The sequence below is a fragment of the Puntigrus tetrazona genome, chromosome 25, assembly GCF_018831695.1.
Source record: "Puntigrus tetrazona isolate hp1 chromosome 25, ASM1883169v1, whole genome shotgun sequence".
In the NCBI taxonomy this organism is placed as follows: Eukaryota; Metazoa; Chordata; class Actinopteri; order Cypriniformes; family Cyprinidae; genus Puntigrus; species Puntigrus tetrazona.
The window spans coordinates 3,857,605-3,875,687 of NC_056723.1; the positions used below are offsets into that span (position 1 = coordinate 3,857,605).

At 39.2% G+C, this 18,083-nt stretch overlaps 1 protein-coding gene across 6 annotated transcripts; it reads left to right on the top strand.

The window, feature by feature from the left end:
- Nucleotides 1–2,328: 2,328 nt before the first annotated feature.
- cpeb1a (cytoplasmic polyadenylation element binding protein 1a) lies at nucleotides 2,329–18,006 on the top strand. 6 transcript variants are annotated; one of them, XM_043228514.1, is made up of 14 exons: nucleotides 2,329–2,478; nucleotides 2,554–2,745; nucleotides 4,600–4,784; nucleotides 4,874–5,120; nucleotides 11,097–11,300; nucleotides 12,198–12,382; nucleotides 12,472–12,718; nucleotides 14,066–14,179; nucleotides 14,350–14,439; nucleotides 15,264–15,397; nucleotides 15,472–15,670; nucleotides 16,326–16,420; nucleotides 16,495–16,575; nucleotides 17,015–18,006. In XM_043228514.1, the coding sequence occupies exons 1-14, from the start codon at nucleotides 2,451–2,453 to the stop codon at nucleotides 17,123–17,125; spliced, it is 2,112 nt and encodes a 703-aa protein (XP_043084449.1). In that variant the 5' UTR covers nucleotides 2,329–2,450; the 3' UTR covers nucleotides 17,126–18,006. The 6 variants fall into 6 exon arrangements, with proteins under 6 accessions (XP_043084449.1, XP_043084447.1, XP_043084448.1 ...); XM_043228515.1 differs by having other exon boundaries at nucleotides 2,354–2,427; XM_043228512.1 differs by having other exon boundaries at nucleotides 2,329–2,745.
- The last annotated feature ends 77 nt before the right edge of the window (nucleotides 18,007–18,083 follow it).

Below are 18,083 nucleotides of genomic sequence, written 5' to 3' on the forward strand. Positions count from 1 at the left end.
ATGCGCTCGCGCTGGGATCGCGCACCTACTACATCCACGAAAACGATTCAAATGCGTCGTAGCGAGTCCAGCTCCCCGAGCTGTTTTATAAAGTCAAAGTTGGCGCGTTCTTGTCTTTTTGAGGCCGTCGAATGGATTTACACGGGGTAAGAGCGTGCGTCAAGTAATTGTAATTACTTTACAATTTAGCTGTGTGAGATAAACATAACGCAGACATAAAGTAGGCTACAGCGCGAAAAAAGGCAATTTATTAAATGATAAACAAGTTGAAGAGCATTAATGTATAAATATAAAGTAGTGGCATGATTGATTAAATGGCTGCGTTTTAAGACACACGATGTTCTCTGAGCAACGAGTGGAGTTTCATACTTTGGTAGGTTGTTTATTTATACGTTTATTTGTAATACTGAGGTAGAGACAGACATCCTTGCGAGCTAGGCCTTCTGGAAAAGTCAAGCGCAATTATTGTTGCTCTTTAGTTCACTCTCTTTAGTTTTGCTAGTATGACAGTTCCGGCACCTGTTTGCGCATGCACTATATGTTTCTTTTATCAGACGAAGAAAACACTAAATAATGCTGCAGGTGGAGATCCTGGGGCTCCCGGGGACTTTGGGCCGTTCACGGAGAGCAGTCTGCAAAACATTTGGAAACACTACAGAGGTGAGGTCTATAAACACACACACACACACACACACACACACACACACACACACACACACACACACACACACACACACACACAGATCCTTCAAGTGAATGTAACATTAAAATAGACCACAATTACCTGCTTAATACATGTTTCTGGTCTTATTGTGAACATCGCTGCCTATTATAAATCATCTTTCATCAAAATGTTAGGTCCCATTAAAGTCAGCATAAACTAATAATGAGCAATACATTAGTACAGTATGTATTATTCTTTATATATATTAATACACACACACACACACACACACATATATATATATATATATATATATATATATATATATATATATATATATATATATATATATATATTGTGGAGGGAGGAGCCAATGACAGACACAGTGGGCGTGGCGTCAGAGGCTTTTTATTAACAAAAATATACACAATAAATTGTCCAGGGAAAAGAGTGTCCAAATAAACGGGGGAACTGGTGTCCTCGTCGTGCTGCAGGGGGAGTGCAGGTAGGACAGTGTTCCAGGGGGAAGGGTCCAGGTAAGGGGCGGAGTCCGGCGGCCGCACGCGCTCCCCTATCTGTTCCGGGGCGCGAGGAGCGGCGGCTTCTTCCTGCGGCTTCTCCTCCGCTTCTTCCGGTCGGCAGTCAGAAGGGATAAACAGCCCGGCATCCTGGCCCGTCAGCGGTACACGTGTGCAGTCATCGCCTGGACTACGGAGTCCGACAGCTCGCTTCTCTGGCTTCACTTCAGGTGTGCCTCTCACACGCCGCCAGACCTGTCCAACGCCACGCCCCTCCTCTCCGACACGCCCACTCCCGTCGGGAGCCTGGTGAAGGGCGGCGAGTAAAGGACGGGGTGATGATGACAATAAAGGGGAGGAGCAGCCGACTCGTTACAATATACATAATGAATCAATTATTAATATGTATTACAATAATCTGTATTTAATATAAATTAAAATGCTAAATAAAACATGTTTTTAAAGAAGAACATGTCTGAAATCACAATATAAATCAAAGTTATTTAATGAATTATATAAATATATCATCACCCAAAAAGTTTGTATATGGAAGGGGTCATGTTACCTTTCCTTGGAGAATATGAGAATGTTTTTTTTTTTTCAGATAAATTAACAAACATGGCATAAATCTGGACATCATGTTTCATCACGTTTTATACTTCTAGACACACCTATTGTTGTACCAGTGTTGGGGAAAGTGTAATATTTAGTTTCTCATCAAGAAATAACTCATCAAGCTTCTTTAATAGAATGTAATGCATTACATTACTTCTGCGTTACTTTTTCTCATCTGGCCTGGGTTTGCTTGTTTATTTTTTATACAAAAAGGAAGCTTTTGGACACGCCCCCATCGCATCCCAAATAATGTTGCATACTTCTGGACACGCCCCCACGACCTCGCTGTGAGTGTAAGCGCCCCTTTAGTTGGACGCTAGGGTGCGTCTGGTACAGCCTGGGTTCAGCAGAGAGAGACGAGTGTGTGTGAAATCAAATGAGCTGAATCATAGCGATCACTGGAGCCCTGCCCCCTGCCGTCTGTCTCTCTGCTGAGTCAGGCCATGAGCGGGAGACGGGCCAGAGAGACAGACAGTACACGTGATTCACACACACACACACACACACACACAGGGACGGGAGGTGGTGAGGCTGTTCTGGCAGACCGAGTGTGTGTGTGATGGAGTGAGCATGGCTTTAACACTAGCAGCAGTGTGTGAGGTTTGAGCAGGCCGGTCACATGTTTAACGGGTCAGTGATGAACACACAGCGGTATGATGACCTCCGCTGGACCCACGGCAGGTCGGTGTAGGAAACCAGGTTCGGTTGTGGGTCTCTGTAACTCTCTCTCTCTCTCTCTCTCTCTCTCTCTCATAGATGGTTCGGGCACAGATGAATCTCTGCTGGTTAGCAGCATGCTGTTCTCTCCAGAGCAGCAGGATCCTCTGGCTGCCGTGCCCAGTGGTGATGAGCTCAACCTGGACCTGCTGTCTCTGAGCTTCCCGTGCTGGAAGCCCTGGAGCCGCCCCGAGTACCAGCAGCCGCCCCGGCCCTCCTCCCAAACGCCCGGTGAGTGAACCTGTGATTAAATGTCGAATGGCCGCTCCTATCTGTCTGTTCAAGCTAGTTTCAGACTGTTTCTCAGTGATTTTGTCTTGATTATCTAATGTAAAGTAATTTATATAAGTAATTTTCAATATAAAAATATAGAGGATAAAATGTTTTATAAAACAAAGGAGATGCAATATATAGACATTCCTTTAAATAAGAAATATTTCATTGAGTAGACAATTTTAAAAAGAATATAAATAATAAATAAGAATTGACTTCAGTGACTCTTAAATGCACTTCACAATCACAAAAATGTATTTATATATTTACATTTATATATATATATATATATATATATATATATATATATATATACACATACTTTTATATTGTTTATATGATATCTATATTTACTTTAAAGTGCATCATTCATTTAATCTTTATTTTATGTATGTTTTTAATTTATTTAATTACTTTATTTAAATATGAACACATAGAATAAAAATAAAATTAGATTTTATACTTAAATATAGGTTTCATATAATGAAATATATTACAATTATATATTGTTTTATAGAGATACTGTAGATTTTTAAACTATGTTTTTAAATATACTGTATATATTGAATATTTTATTTATTTTGTAAAAATGCTAATAACACACACACACACACACACACACATATATAGTAATATTAAATATAAAAATGATAATTAAATATATGTTACATATATAGTAAATTTAATATATAAATAGTGAAAAATAGTATATATGAAAAATATATATATATATTATTAATTTTATTTTTTTATATATATATATATATATATATATATATATATATATATATATATATATATATATATATAAAGGTCTTGTATTTAACACTTCAATTAATCAAAGGATTGTTTTTTGTTCAGACCTTCCAGAACAATGTTGCAGGAATGTTCTGGAAGCTCTGAACTGTAGTGATGTCTCATATCTTGATTTCTCACTCATGACTAATCATTTTCACACCGTTCACAGAGGACAGAATGCTGGATTCATCAGCGCTGGCTTGCATTTCATTTTGACTTTCCCTTTAGCTTTCCCATCTCAGATTACAAGCGTAAATGCATGTGTCCATCCGTGTTTTAAATGAAAGCCATGATGTGCCTAAGGTTTGTTCTGACCCAAATCCAGTAATAGAGACACACACACACACACACACACACACACACACACAGAGACCGAGCTGGTTTCTGCTGTCTCATCCAGCACATCTCTCATGCATTCAGTCTTGTTACAGGAATAGAAATAAAGTGTTATTTTCAGACAGATTTAGACAAATAATAAACATGACACCAAACACACATCACTAGCTGATGTAAAAAGTAGCTAAAACTCATATTTTATGTTTATATTTTATAAATATTTTAGTATTTTGGCTCGGTAAGATTTTTTGAAGAAGTCTCTTATGCATTTATTTGAAAAAAAAAAATACAGTAAAAGCAGTAATATTGAGGAAGATTTTTTTTTGCAATTTAAAATAGCTAACTAATAATTAATTGCGATGCAAATTTCTCATCATTAATTAAGTCTTCAGTGTCACATTATCTTTCACAAATCATTCTAACATGCTTGTTTACTGGTCAAGAAACATTTCTGATTATTATCAGTTCAAAACAGTTGTGCTGCCTAATATTGTAATGGAAACTGCTGTACATTTACTTTCTTCCTTGACGAGCATATGTATGTTATATTTTGAAGCGCATTTTTGACATTTTGCAGTTTTGTTTTCATTAAACGTATTAAGAAATTAAATCTAAAGGATATAACTGTCAAAAGCTGCTCTCTCAGTAAATAGCACATCCCATGTGCTGCTCCTGCAGCGCTGGATCTCTTGGGTTCTTCAGAAGACGGTGATTCGGGTCAGCAGCGCTCTTTCCAGGCCCTTGAGTCTGCGTCTGGAGACGCTCTGGACCGCTACTGCAGCATGGTAGCAGCGATCGAACCTCCATCTATCAGCCCTGCCAACTGCAAAAACAGTGCCATCTTGTCAGGATCTGACCACCTGGTGAGCGACAATGACATCCTGTTATGACACAGAACCCAGAAGCCTTCAGAGATTGTGACTCTATTACAGTAAAGCTCTGTCTCTATTAGGTCTCTCACAGAGTTTCTCCTCTGTTGCTGCCTGGACTGCAAACGAAGGGTGTGAAACTAGACACTGAGGCCCGTTTAGAGAAGAATCCCCTCAACGCCTTGAAGAACGCTCCCAGCGTTCAGGCCGAGGAGTCAGTGGTCGGGTGCTTGTTCACAGATCCCATCTGGCAGGGCTGGGACACTTCAGCCTTGAGCAAACCCAAGTTCTCCATCGAGAGAGAGGCCGAACTGCATAAACAAGCTGCAGGTACAGTCACTTTAGCCACCCTGCTAAACAGATTAGGAAGTACAATTGCTCTTTGATTCACTAATGTTACTTATTTCCTAAAAACAGCTAGTTGGAGTTCAGAGAAACTAAAAGCAGGTGTTTTTGCGATGCACATAAAAAAATGCATCAATTTTTAACTTGACACGACGTGATAAAAATGTGATGCTCACATGTGTGAATGCCGATGGCTAGCTACTTGTTTTCAACATTTGACATTGTGACTGCCAGATTTATAAGAAGCAATGTCAAACTGATTCTGTAATGCCGACATTATCAAATGTATATGGACGTCAAGATGTACGCATCCAAAGGAATTTACAAAAGAGATTTTATGCCTATAGAAAACACAAAAATAAATGGAGGTGGTCTAAATGGTCTACTTTTAAGTTTTCGGAGAATAACATCAAAATTTGGTTGAAATATTGTTACATTGTCATTCAGTGTAACAATATTAATGTAAAACAACATGCTTATTATGACTTGTACATATTAAAATATATAAAAGAGTAATCAAATTTTATTGTGTTTTGAATAAATATTAAAATATGAATATATTGAAATATGAAAAATGGGCAAAACATAGGATAGTGGCAAATTAAAAAAAACTAATTACTATTTGGAGTGAAAGTAATTAGTCTTTTAATGAAAAATTCATTTATGATGTAAATGTGCCTCACAAGATGGTTACACTGAATTCTAGTGCGTAAATTTAGAAAAATGTGTGATATTTATTTTTGGCTCATTAAAACAAAAACAAAATTGCAATTAATTTAAACTGAAAACTTTTTATTTTATTTTTAACTTTTTATATTTGGGGCGGGTTGGGTGGGTGTAGCTACAATTTAAAGCTGCTCTCTCAGTAAATAGCACATCTGTAAGGTAGACTCCAGAGAGTAGAATCTGACTGAGTAGAATCCATTCGCAGGCGTTTATTTGAGTAAGAGACAAAAGACATAAACGGTAACACAAGCGTTAGGTCAACACCAGGCAGGCAATCCAATAAGCGAACAGGTTCGGGGGAGTAGTACAGCAGAGTCAAATGTAAGGCAGAAAGTCGGCAACGGGTAAACAGTCCAATCAGGCAAACAATACAGATAGGTAGAATCCAGGGAACGTGAGTCAAAACAAAACAGGCTATGGCCATACAAAGGAATATCAGAACAGGAGTGGTATAAACGCTTGGTAAGGCAGTCAGACTGGCAATACTTCGTACTGATTAGAACAGGTGTTCTGGCTTTATGCTGAGCCAAGAGGAAGTAAGTGGAGAAGAAGCCGTATGGTTGAGTACTGCTAGTATTCCGGTGAGAGCTCCCTCTGCTGGTCAGGCGTTACAGAATCCCCCCCTCTAGAAGCGACTCCTGGAGCTCTACGTGGTGGTCCCCGTGGTTGAGGAGCTGGTCGGTTGGGTCTGGCTCTGTGGAATTCTTCGATCAGTGAAGGGTCCAAAATATCCAGAGCGGCTACCCAGGATCACTCCTCAGGTCTGTATCCCTCCCAATCCACAAGGTATTGGAGCTGATCCCCTCTTCGCCTTGAGTCCAGTAATTCCTTGACTTGATAGGCGGGAGCCCCATCAATGTCCAGTGGCGGGGGTGGTTCTGGAGATTCTTGTCCAGGGTCAGCATCCGTGTGGACCGGTTTCAGGAGGGATACATGAAAAGATGGAGAGATACGGTAATTAGCAGGAAGCTCCAGTCGGTAGGTCACATTGTTTATTCTTTCTAGAATCTTAAAAGGACCCATGTACCTGGGACTGTGCTTCCTGCTTGGTAACCGCAACTTGATGTCTCTGGTGGAGAGCCAGACCCGTTGTCCTGGTTCGTAGGGAGGATGTGGGCGTCGATGTCTGTTGTTGTGGATTTCCTGGATCCGTACCGCCCGCTGGAGACGAACATGAGCGCTGTCCCACACCCTCTCACTACGGCGTATCCAGTCATCCACTGCAGGCACAGTTGAGGGCTCTCCTGACCACGGGAACATGGGGGGCTGGAATCCCAGTATGCACTGGAAGGGGATGAGTCCGGCAGAAGAATGGGTGAGCAAATTCTGAGCATATTCGGCCCATGGGAGAAACTCAAACCAGCGTTGTTGTTCTCTGCTACAGTTGGTCCTTAAATATCTACCGATCTCCTGATTCAAACGTTCAACCTGGCCATTTGACTGTGGGTGAAATCCTGAAGTCAGATTTACGTTGATATCCAGTTGTTTGCAGAAGGCTTTCCAAACTTGTGACATGAATTGGGTCCCTTGGTCACTGACTGTATCCTCAGGCAGACCATAAACTCGGAAGACATTATGGAGCAATGCCACGGCTGTTTCCATGGCGGTAGGGAGTCCTTTTAGTGGAATCAGGTGGCATGATTTCGAGAAACGATCGATAATAACAGTATGGACATAAGGATAGTGGTGAAGTTATTGGAATTGGGGAGATCCGTGGTAAAGTCAATGGACAGGTGAGACCAGGGTCGTTGAGAAATGGGTAAGGGTTGAAGCAGACCAGAGGGTAATTTCTTGGGGGTTTTGGATTGGGCACAGATAAAGCAGAATTTGACAAAGGAAGTGATATTTGAATCATGATGGGCCACCAGAAGGCATTTTGAATGAGTTGTACGGTTCGGGAGATGCCGGGGTGACCAGCATTAATGGAGGAATGGACCCATTGCATGACTCGATGCCTGAGACTGATAGGTACATATTTCCTATCAGGAGGACATCGAGCAGGGGGTGGTTCATATTGTTGCTCTCTTTGGATCTCCTCCATGATGTCCAAGTTAATCGGAGCAAGGATGACAGATAGAGAAAGAATGGGTTCTTGGTCAAAAGGTTCGGACTGACGATCATGGTGTCTTGATAGGGCGTCTGCCTTGCCATTTTTACTGCCTGGCCGGTATGTAATGGTGAAATGAAATGGGGTGAAAAAGAGTGCCCAGCGAGCTTGGTGGGGATTCAGACGTTTGGCACCTTTTATATATTCGAAGTTGCGATGGTCAGTGATGAGTTGAAAGGGGTGTGTGGCACCTTCGAACCAGTGTCGCCACTCCTCAGTCGCTGCCTTCATGGATAACAGTTCCTTATGGCCGACATCGTAGTTTTTTTCGGCAGAGGTTAGCTTCTGGGAGAAAAAGGCACATGGATGAAGTTTGCCTGATTCTTTGGATCTTTGAGACTGGACGGCTCCGATGCCACGATCTGATGCATCAAACTCGACAATGAATGGACTGTCAGGATCTGGGTGTCAAAGAATAGGAGCTGAGGTGAATCGCTCCTTAAGAGCTGTGAAAGCTTGACTAGCTTCCTGGGTCCATCGTAGTTTCTTAGGCTTTCCTTTGAGGAGTGAGGTCAGAGGGGCTGCCACGTGGCTGTAATTCCGAATGAACCGCCAATAAAAGTTTGCCTAGAAATCTTTGCAGCTCTTTGATGGTTGTGGGTTGGGGCCATTCCGTTACTTCAGTCACCTTAAGCTCATCCATTTTTACCCCTTGATGACTGATTCGATACCCAAGGAAGGATGTTAGAGTTACATAGAACTCACACTTCTCCGCCTTGACATAGAGCTGATTTGTGAGAAGTCGTGACAAAACCGTTCTTACATGGGAGATGTGTTCAGTGAGGGAATTGGAATAGATGAGGATGTCATCAATGTAAGCAATGACGAACTGATTGAGGATGTCTCTGAATATCTCATTGATGAAAGACTGGAAGATGGCTGGCGCATTAGCTAGCCCATACGGCATAACCTGGTACTCGTAGTGCACCCTGGTGGTCTAAAAGGCTGTCTTCCACTCATCCCCTTCCTTGATCCTGATAAGGTTATATGTACTCCTTAAGTCCAACTTAGTGTAAATGTTGGCTTCTCGTAGTTGTTCCAGAGCAGATGGAACTAGTGGCAGTGGATATTGGAATTTCCTGGTTACACTATTATGCCCCCTGTAGTCGATGCATGGTCATAACGCTCCATCCTTCTTCTCTACAAAGAAAAACCCAGCGGCGGCTGGGGATGTGGAGTGACGGATGTAACCGGATTTGAGTGCCTCCGAGATATACTCCTCCATAGCAAGACTCTCAGTCCGTGATAGTGGGTATATTTTGCTCTTGGGGGGCATGGCATTAACTCAATGGTACAGTCTATGAGGGGGTAATTTTGTGGCTTTGGCTTTACTTAACACCTCCCTGACGTCATGGTAACATGAGGGGATGTCAACAGCCTGTTGGATATCAGGGCTTTCCACACTTGTAGTTAGACATGGTAATGTTTTGGGAGGGAAACATCGTCCGTAGCAAATTGGGGACCAATGTAATAATTCACCTTTTTTCCAGGAGATGATGGGATTGTGTGCAAACCAAGGATGATCTCATGCATTGGTGAATCCACAATGTAGAGTGAGATGGAGTCCTGGTGAAACAGTCCAACTTGAAGGGTTAACATTTGTGTTTGATCAGAAATACATTTGATTTGGATTGGCGGACTGCAAGGTTGAGGGGGTAAATTGAGTTTGTTGGCAACTTTATAGCCAATAATATTTAGTGCAGCTCCAGAATTGATCATGGCTGTAAGATGAAAAGACAGGGAGTCAGACTTAAGTAATACTGGGAGGGTAAAGGTTCTGTTGGACAGTAATGCGAAATGTTCAATATTGACCCGAGACACAGAGCTTTTATGTGGACACCCAAGGCTTCGATGTCCCGGATTACCGTAGTAAAAACAGAGACGGTGAACTCGCCTTCTTTCTCTCTCTTTTTCAGATACTCTGGATGTGCCGACTTGCATTGGTTCAAAATCTTGAGGTTTTGCTGCAGGCAGACTCAGTGGAACTTGGCTGGGTCTGGGGCTTCGGGTCTTGGGTGCTTGTTTATCGCTTCGAATGGCGAGTGTAACAAACTCTAATCCCTCTCCTCTACATGTCAGTTCGGCTTTGAGGTTGGGGGATAGACTTTTAGAAAAGACTGCCATGAGCGCATCATCACTCCACCCACTTTGAGCCGCTAGTGTCCGGAATTCAATTGCATCTCCTCCCTTGTGACACTTGAAGCAACTGGGTAGAGACATCCCTCCCCCCGGCAGGATACTCGAAGAGCTCGTGCAGTTGTTGCAGGAAGTAGTCAACGGAATTTCTAAGATTCGGATCCGAATCCCATACTGCTGAAGCCCAATCAATCGCTTTGCCTGTGAGCAGTGTCATTATGAAGGCACACTTCTGTCCTTCTGAATCAAATTTACTTTGCTGGTTTTCGAGATATAACTGAACTTGACAGATAAAGCTCTTACATTGATCTGCGGAACCGTCAAACTTATTTGGGTGGGCAAAGCTTACCATCGTAGCTGGCGTGGCAGGAAGCGTGTGGATAAACTGAGTCAGGTGCTCGTTCATGGACTGTAGCTTGGTTAGTTACGATAAGACTTGAGTAGTTCGCTTTGATAAGCAAATGCGGCTTGTAGGTTGGATAACTCCGCTGGATTCATAGTAGGTGAAGTATTCTGTAAGGTACACTCCAGAGACTGAGTAGAATCCATTCGCGGGCGTTTATTTGAGGAAGGGACAAAAGACATAAACAGTAACACAAGCGTTAGGTCAACACCAGGCAGGCAATCCAATAAGCGAACAGGTTCGGGGTAGTAGTACAGCAGAGTCAAACGTAAGGCAGAAAGTCGGCAACGGGTAAACAGTCCAATCAGGCAAACAATACAGATAGGTAGAATCCAGGGAACGTGAGTCGAAACAAAACAGGCTATGGCCATACACAGGAATATCAGAACAGGAGTGGTATAAATGCTTGGCAAGGCAGTCAGACTGGCAATACTTCGCACTGATTAGAACAGGTGTTTTGGCTTTATGCTGAGCCAAGAGGAAGTAAGTGGAGAAGAAGCCGGATGGTTGAGTATTGCTAGTATTCTGGTGAGGGCTCCCTCTGCTGGTCAGGTGTTACCAGAGTAAGCACCCTGATTCTCTCCTGCAGCGCTGGATCTCTTGGGTTCCTCAGAAGACGGTGATTCGGGTCAGCAGCACTCTTTCCAGGCCCTTGAGTCTGCGTCTGAAGACGCTCTGGACCGCTACTGCAGCATGGTAGCAGATCCCATCTGGCAGGGCTGGGACACTTCAGCCTTGAGCAAACCCAAGTTCTCCATCGAGAGAGAGGCCGAACTGCATAAACAAGCTGCAGGTACAGTCACTTTAGCCACCCTGCTAAACAGATTAGGAAGTACAATTGCTCTTTGATTCACTAATGTTACTTATTTCCTAAAAACAGCTAGTTGGAGTTCGGAGAAACTAAAAGCAGGTGTTTCGCGATAAAAAAAAGCATCTATTTTTAACTTGACACGAAGTGATAAAAATGTGATGCTTACATGTGTGAATGCAGATGGCTAGCTACTTGTTTTCAACATTTGACATTGTGACTGCCAGATTTATAAGAAGCAATGTCAAACTGATTCTGTAATGCCGACATTATCAAATGTATATGGACGTCAAGATGTACGCATCCAAAGGAATTTATAAAAGAGATTTTATGCCTATAGAAAACACAAAAATAAATGTAAGTCAAGTGTCTACTTTTAAGGTTTCAAATAAGTTTTTGGAGAATAACATCAAAATTTGGTTGAAATAATGTTACATTGTCATTCAGTGTAACTATATTAATGTAAAACAACATGCTTATTATGACTTGTATATATTAAAATATATAAAAGAGTAATGACGCATATCAAATTTTATTGTGTTTTAAATAAATCTTACTGAAAAATGGGCAAAACATAGGATAGTGGCAAATAAAAAAAAACAACCAGTTACTATTTGGAGTGAAAGTAATTAGTCTTTTAATGAAAAATTCATTTTTTTGATGCAAATGTGCCTTACAAGATTGTTACACTGAATTCTAGAGGGTAAATTTAGACAAATGTGTGATATTTATTTTTGGCTCATTAAAACAAAAACAAAATTGCAATTAATTTAAACTGAAAACTTTTTTATTTGGGGGGTGAGGGGGGTGTAGCTACAATTTAAAGCTGCTCTCTCAGTAAATAGCACATCCCATATTAAGCACCCTGATTCTCTCCTGCAGCGCTGGATCTCTTGGGTTCTTCAGAAGACTGTGATTCGGGTCAGCAGCGCTCTTTCCAGGCCCTTGAGTCTGCGTCTGGAGACGCTCTGGACCGCTACTGCAGCATGGTAGCAGCGATCGAACCTCCATCATGCAGCCCTGCCAACTCCAAAAACAGTGCCATCTTGTCAGGATCTGACCACCTGGTGAGCGACAATGACATCCTGTTATGACACAGAACCCAGAAGCCTTCAGAGATTGTGACTCTGTTACAGTAAAGCTCTGTCTCTATTAGGTCTCTCACAGAGTTTCTCCTCTGTTGCTGCCTGGACTGCAAACGAAGGGTGTGAAACTAGACACTGAGGCCCGTTTAGAGAAGAATCCCCTCAACGCCTTGAAGAACGCTCCCAGCGTTCAGGCCGAGGAGTCAGTGGTCGGGTGCTTGTTCACAGATCCCATCTGGCAGGGCTGGGACACTTCAGCCTTGAGCAAACCCAAGTTCTCCATCGAGAGAGAGGCCGAACTGCATAAACAAGCTGCAGGTACAGTCACTTTAGCCACCCTGCTAAACAGATTAGGAAGAACAATTTCTCTTTGATTCACTAATGTTACTTATTTCCTAAAAACAGCTAGTTGGAGTTCAGAGCATCCAAAGAAATTTACAAAAGAGATTTTATGCCTATAGAAAACACAAAAATAAATGTAAGTCAAGTGTCTACTTTTAAGGTTTCAAACAAGTTTTCAAAATTTGGTTGAAATAATGTTACATTGTCATTCAGTGTAACAATATTAATGTAAAACAAGATGCTTATTATGACTTGTACATATTAAAATGTATAAAAGAGTAATGATTTCATTGTATTTTAAATAAATCTTACTGAAAAATGCCTGACAAGATTGTTACCCTGAATTCTAGTGGGTAAATTTAGAAAAATGTGTGATATTTATTTTTGGCTCATTAAAACAAAAACAAAATTGCAAATAATTTAAACTGAAAACTTTTTTATTTTGGGGTGGGGGTAATACAATTTAATAAAATTAGTAATACAATTTAAAGTATTACTAAGTTTTTTGATTAATATTTTACACCTTTTTATCAAGTAAATACAAAGGATGAACAGTGTTTTTATTTTACTCAAGTAAATTTATTAATTAATATATTAGTGCTGTCATCCGATGAATCACATCCAAAATAAAGGTTTTGTTTGCATAATGTGTGTATACTGTGTATATTTATTATGTATATATAAATACAAACATGCATGTATATAGTTAAGAAAAATGTTATATTTATATATTAAATTAACTCATATCCACATTTTTCCTAAACGTGGAAGTAAACCTATGGGTGAGGCTTCGTTAGACACTATAGGGAAATAATGAGGAAAATAACAACGTGCGGTACATGGTAAAACGGTTTGCACTACAACAAGTGTGTTCATAATTAAAATAACACATTAAAATTACATGATACAATTAAATGACACGCCATTACTCTTTATTTACAAATGGCCATGCCCATTTTTACATCATGTAATATACAAAAAAATACAAGATTATAAATGCAAATGTTTTCATATTATATACTGTACGTGTTTGTGTGTGTGTGTGTGTGTGTGTGTGTATATATATATATATATATATATATATATATATATATATATATATATATATATATATATATATATATATATACAATACACACACATATTATGTAAACAAACATTGATTAATCGTGGTTAATCGTTTGGCAGCACTAATATACTAATATGTTATTTCATATTTTTAGGCTTTAAAAATTGTTCAACATTTTTTTTAAATATTGCCTTGTATTTAGTTGCACTGCTCGCTATCTATAGCTGTTATTAATTTTGCTGTGTTTCTCACAGCCGTAAACGAAGCCACTTACACCTGGGAAGGACGACTTCCTCCACGTAACTTCAAAAACTCTGTTTACTCCTGTAAAGTGTTTCTGGGAGGAGTGCCGTGGGACATCACGGAGGGTGAGATGACATTTGAGATGTAGACAGACCTTTTTCACAGTTTTAGGTTTCTCAGTAGTTGGGAAAACGTTAAGAGCAGCTGACGAGCATCATTACAGTCTTTTGAAAAGGGTCCATTGTTATTCTGTATTATGTTTCTGAGCACAAGTAACTTTTCTGTCTCTCTGTAGTGGATCTTTTGAACACTTTTAGTGTTTTTGGTCCACTGAAAGTCGAGTGGCCTGGGAAAGATGGAAAATATCCTTGCTGTCCACCGCAAGGTAACAGTACAATTCATTTTAGAGTAGCATATATGTGTTATTCAGCAGTATCTCATTGGAAAAAATGACCAACAGAAAGATATTTAATGTTTAACCATATAAAGCTGTATGTATCAGATCTGAAGCATGGCTTTCTAGACTCCACATCTTTTGCATGCCCTCTTGCTGGAAAATCTTTGCTTAGTTGAATGAAATAACAGTATATGTATATTGTTATTGGTATTTCAGGTTTTGTCTAATTCATTTTGCTATTGATATTTCAGTGAATATTTAACACCTTTAAATCAGTGTTATTTTGTTGTTCTTATATATATATATATATATATATATATATATATATATATATATATATATATTTATATTTTTTTTGAACATTTGCTCTTGTCATAATAATTATAATTATTATAATTTTTTATTATTGATTTTATTTCAGCTGTAATATTATTGAGTTTTACTTGTATTTATTTCCAGTATGTAATTGAAGTATTTTATTTTTAGAGATTCATAATTGAAGTTAAATTTAATTTATTGAAATTTTATTACTTTAAAATGTATTCAATAATAGTTTTAGACAACAATAAGAGCCCTGCCTTTCATGATGACAATAAAATGATCTTCAAACCATTTAATTGTACTATTATAAAAAGTAACAATTAGATTTTACTAAGATATGTATTATACACAATGAAAAAATCTAAAAATATATTGTGATTAATATCAATATATATATATATATATATATATATATATATATATATATATATATATATATATATATATATATGTGTAGAATACTTTTTCATATCAGGTATGTTTTGCTGTAGGTTATGTGTATCTGCTGTTTGACTGGGAGAAGTCAGTGAAGACGCTCCTGCAGGCCTGTACTCAGCAGCGCCCGCAGTCTGACGATTATCTGGAGTTTTACTACAAACTGCCCAGCAGAAGGAAACACAGCAAAGTACCACGAACCTAAACATCTTCCGTTACTGACCCTTGACCTCTGACACAGCTCTCTCACTCGCTGTGCTGCAGGTGCAGGTCATCCCATGGAGGATCTCTGACAACAACTTCATGTGCTGTCCCTCCCAGAGGCTCTCTTGCATTAGGACGGTGTTCGTGGGAGCTCTGCACGGGATGTTAAACGCAGAGGGTCTGGCTCACATCATGGACGAGCTTTTCGGAGGGGTCATGTATGCAGGCATCGACACTGACAAGCACAAATATCCCATGGGTCTGTGTGTTCTCCTCTTATCTACACGGAAATAATAACAAGTTTTAATAAATCTGGAATGATAATAAAGTTAAGAGTAGTCTCACCAAAACTGCATTCAATAGGTCACAAAATACAGTAAAAATATTATTAGAATTTAAAATGTTTTCATTTGACTATATTTTAAAATATAATTTAAGTGATGCAGAGCTGAATTTTCAGTCTTCTATGTCACATGATGCTTCAGAAATTATTCTAATATGATAATTAGCTGCTCAGTAAACCTTTTATAATTACTATTAATGTTGAAAACAAAAGTACAGTTTAATCAGAAGAATGAATGCTATTCTTTTGATCTATTCATCTAAGAAGCCTGAAAAAAAAATTTAAGTAAAAAAAAAAAAAAAAATATATATATATATATATATATATATATATATATATATATATATATATATATATATATATATATATATATATATATATATATATATATATTATATATATATATATTATACACACACATATTACTTTTATTTTTTCCTATATATATATATATATATATATATATATATATATATATATATAATTTATAACATATAATAATATATGTATGTATTTATATAGTCTTACCATTTGTAGTCATAGAGTGAATGTATTATGTTTGTTTTTTCAGGCTCTGGCAGAGTGATGTTCAGAAATCAGAGCAGCTACTTGAAAGCCGTGACGGCAGCATTTGTGCAGATAAAAACCTACAAGTTTTCCAAAAAGGTACAGTAGAGCAGAACTCAGATATGTTGTATGCTGCGGGATCAGCCCTCACCCTTTTTCTGTTCCTTCTGTAGGTCCAGATTGACCCTTATCTGGATGACTCCATGTGCCAAATATGCAACAGTAAGCCTGGGCCGTTCTTCTGCAGGGCTCAGGTAGGAATCACACGCTGCTCCTCGTATCAAGCGTTACATCTCAGTTCACTTAGTTCAGTTTAATTCTCATGTCTCTTCACATGGTGTAATTGACTTCAAACGAATGGTACATTTGCATTGTTAATCTTAAGCATTGTTTATGTTCAATCTTTTATTTATTGTTTTTTATTATTATTGTCGGAAATTGGGTTGACGATTTGCTGGGTTTTGAATCAATTCAGAGCGAGCTTTGCAATTTATACAGTTCAGATCAGTGCACAATAATACAATTATTTATTTAACAAGTGTTAACTATTCTAAAGTGGTACCATACAAATTATACACCACCTGCATGTGATTCATAGCGATTTATTGCTATAAACTTCCATACAGTATGCCGCAGCAGCCAACCAAACCGAACTCTGCATTGCGCTGACATGTCTTTTTTTGAACTCCTCAGGCCTGTTTTAAATACTACTGTCGGTCATGCTGGCATTGGTGGCACTCTCAGGATGTGTTGAGCAGCCATCAGCCTCTCATGCGCAACCAGAAGGACCAGAACCACAAATAACGGCCCTCCCATCCGGCGGCGTAGAGAAGAGTCCGGGCTGAGTTCACTGTTTTGAGGAGGAAAGTCACTGCGTTGTTTTGCACTGCTCTCGTTCTCGTTCATTAAGGCTCTATGCACACTAAAGGGTTCGTTGACGGTGACCCGTTCGCACAGATGACCAGACAGCCATTGCCATGGAGATCTGATTTTAATTATTGTGTTTAAGATTATAGGATGCACAGATTTTATGTTTATCTCGCAGGTTTGCAGGCAAATGCCAGTCAGTGCCTTGGCTTATCTTTTGGTTCCCAGTGTTTTAGGACCATTTCTTTTAATATTTTATTTATTTATTTTATTTAGTTTTACCTGCTCGTCTCCTGCTGAGTTGGGTCATAGTGTATGATCCAGATTTTAACGTTTGCCTGCCTCAAGCATCCTTTAGTTTCACCTTTTTATTTGAACACTCTTTTAAATTGGTTGATGAGCATGCTTCAGGACGTGACAAGCTTAGCAACCACCCTGCTGTCAGTCATCCATCAGAAACATGTTAGCGATTCTGGACGGTTCTCTAAACTCTGTGCTGTATATAGTTTTTATCAAACCATTGCACTTTTTTAAATTAACCTAGCACAACTTTTGCCAGTAGTTTTAAAAGCGTTTGTTTGAGCAGATAGAAGTGCAATCCTCGCTTGGAGTTTGGTGTATTGTGTTCATCCCTTTTAACCTTAGTTAAGCCGCTCTGGTTTCTCGCTGATGCTGTGCCAAAGAATATAATCTCTTCCTCGTTGCCTTTTGCAGCCTTTTTAGAATTTCAAAGTCTCTACCTCATTGCTCTGCAAGTATCGCCGTGGCTAATTACAAATGTTCAGATTAGGCTAAATAAAGTTGTTGAAGCACTGCAATATTGGATGTTCAGTTTATTACTAGGTTCAATCATGAAAGTGTTAGAAAAAAACACCTCTCAAAAGAGAAATATGCA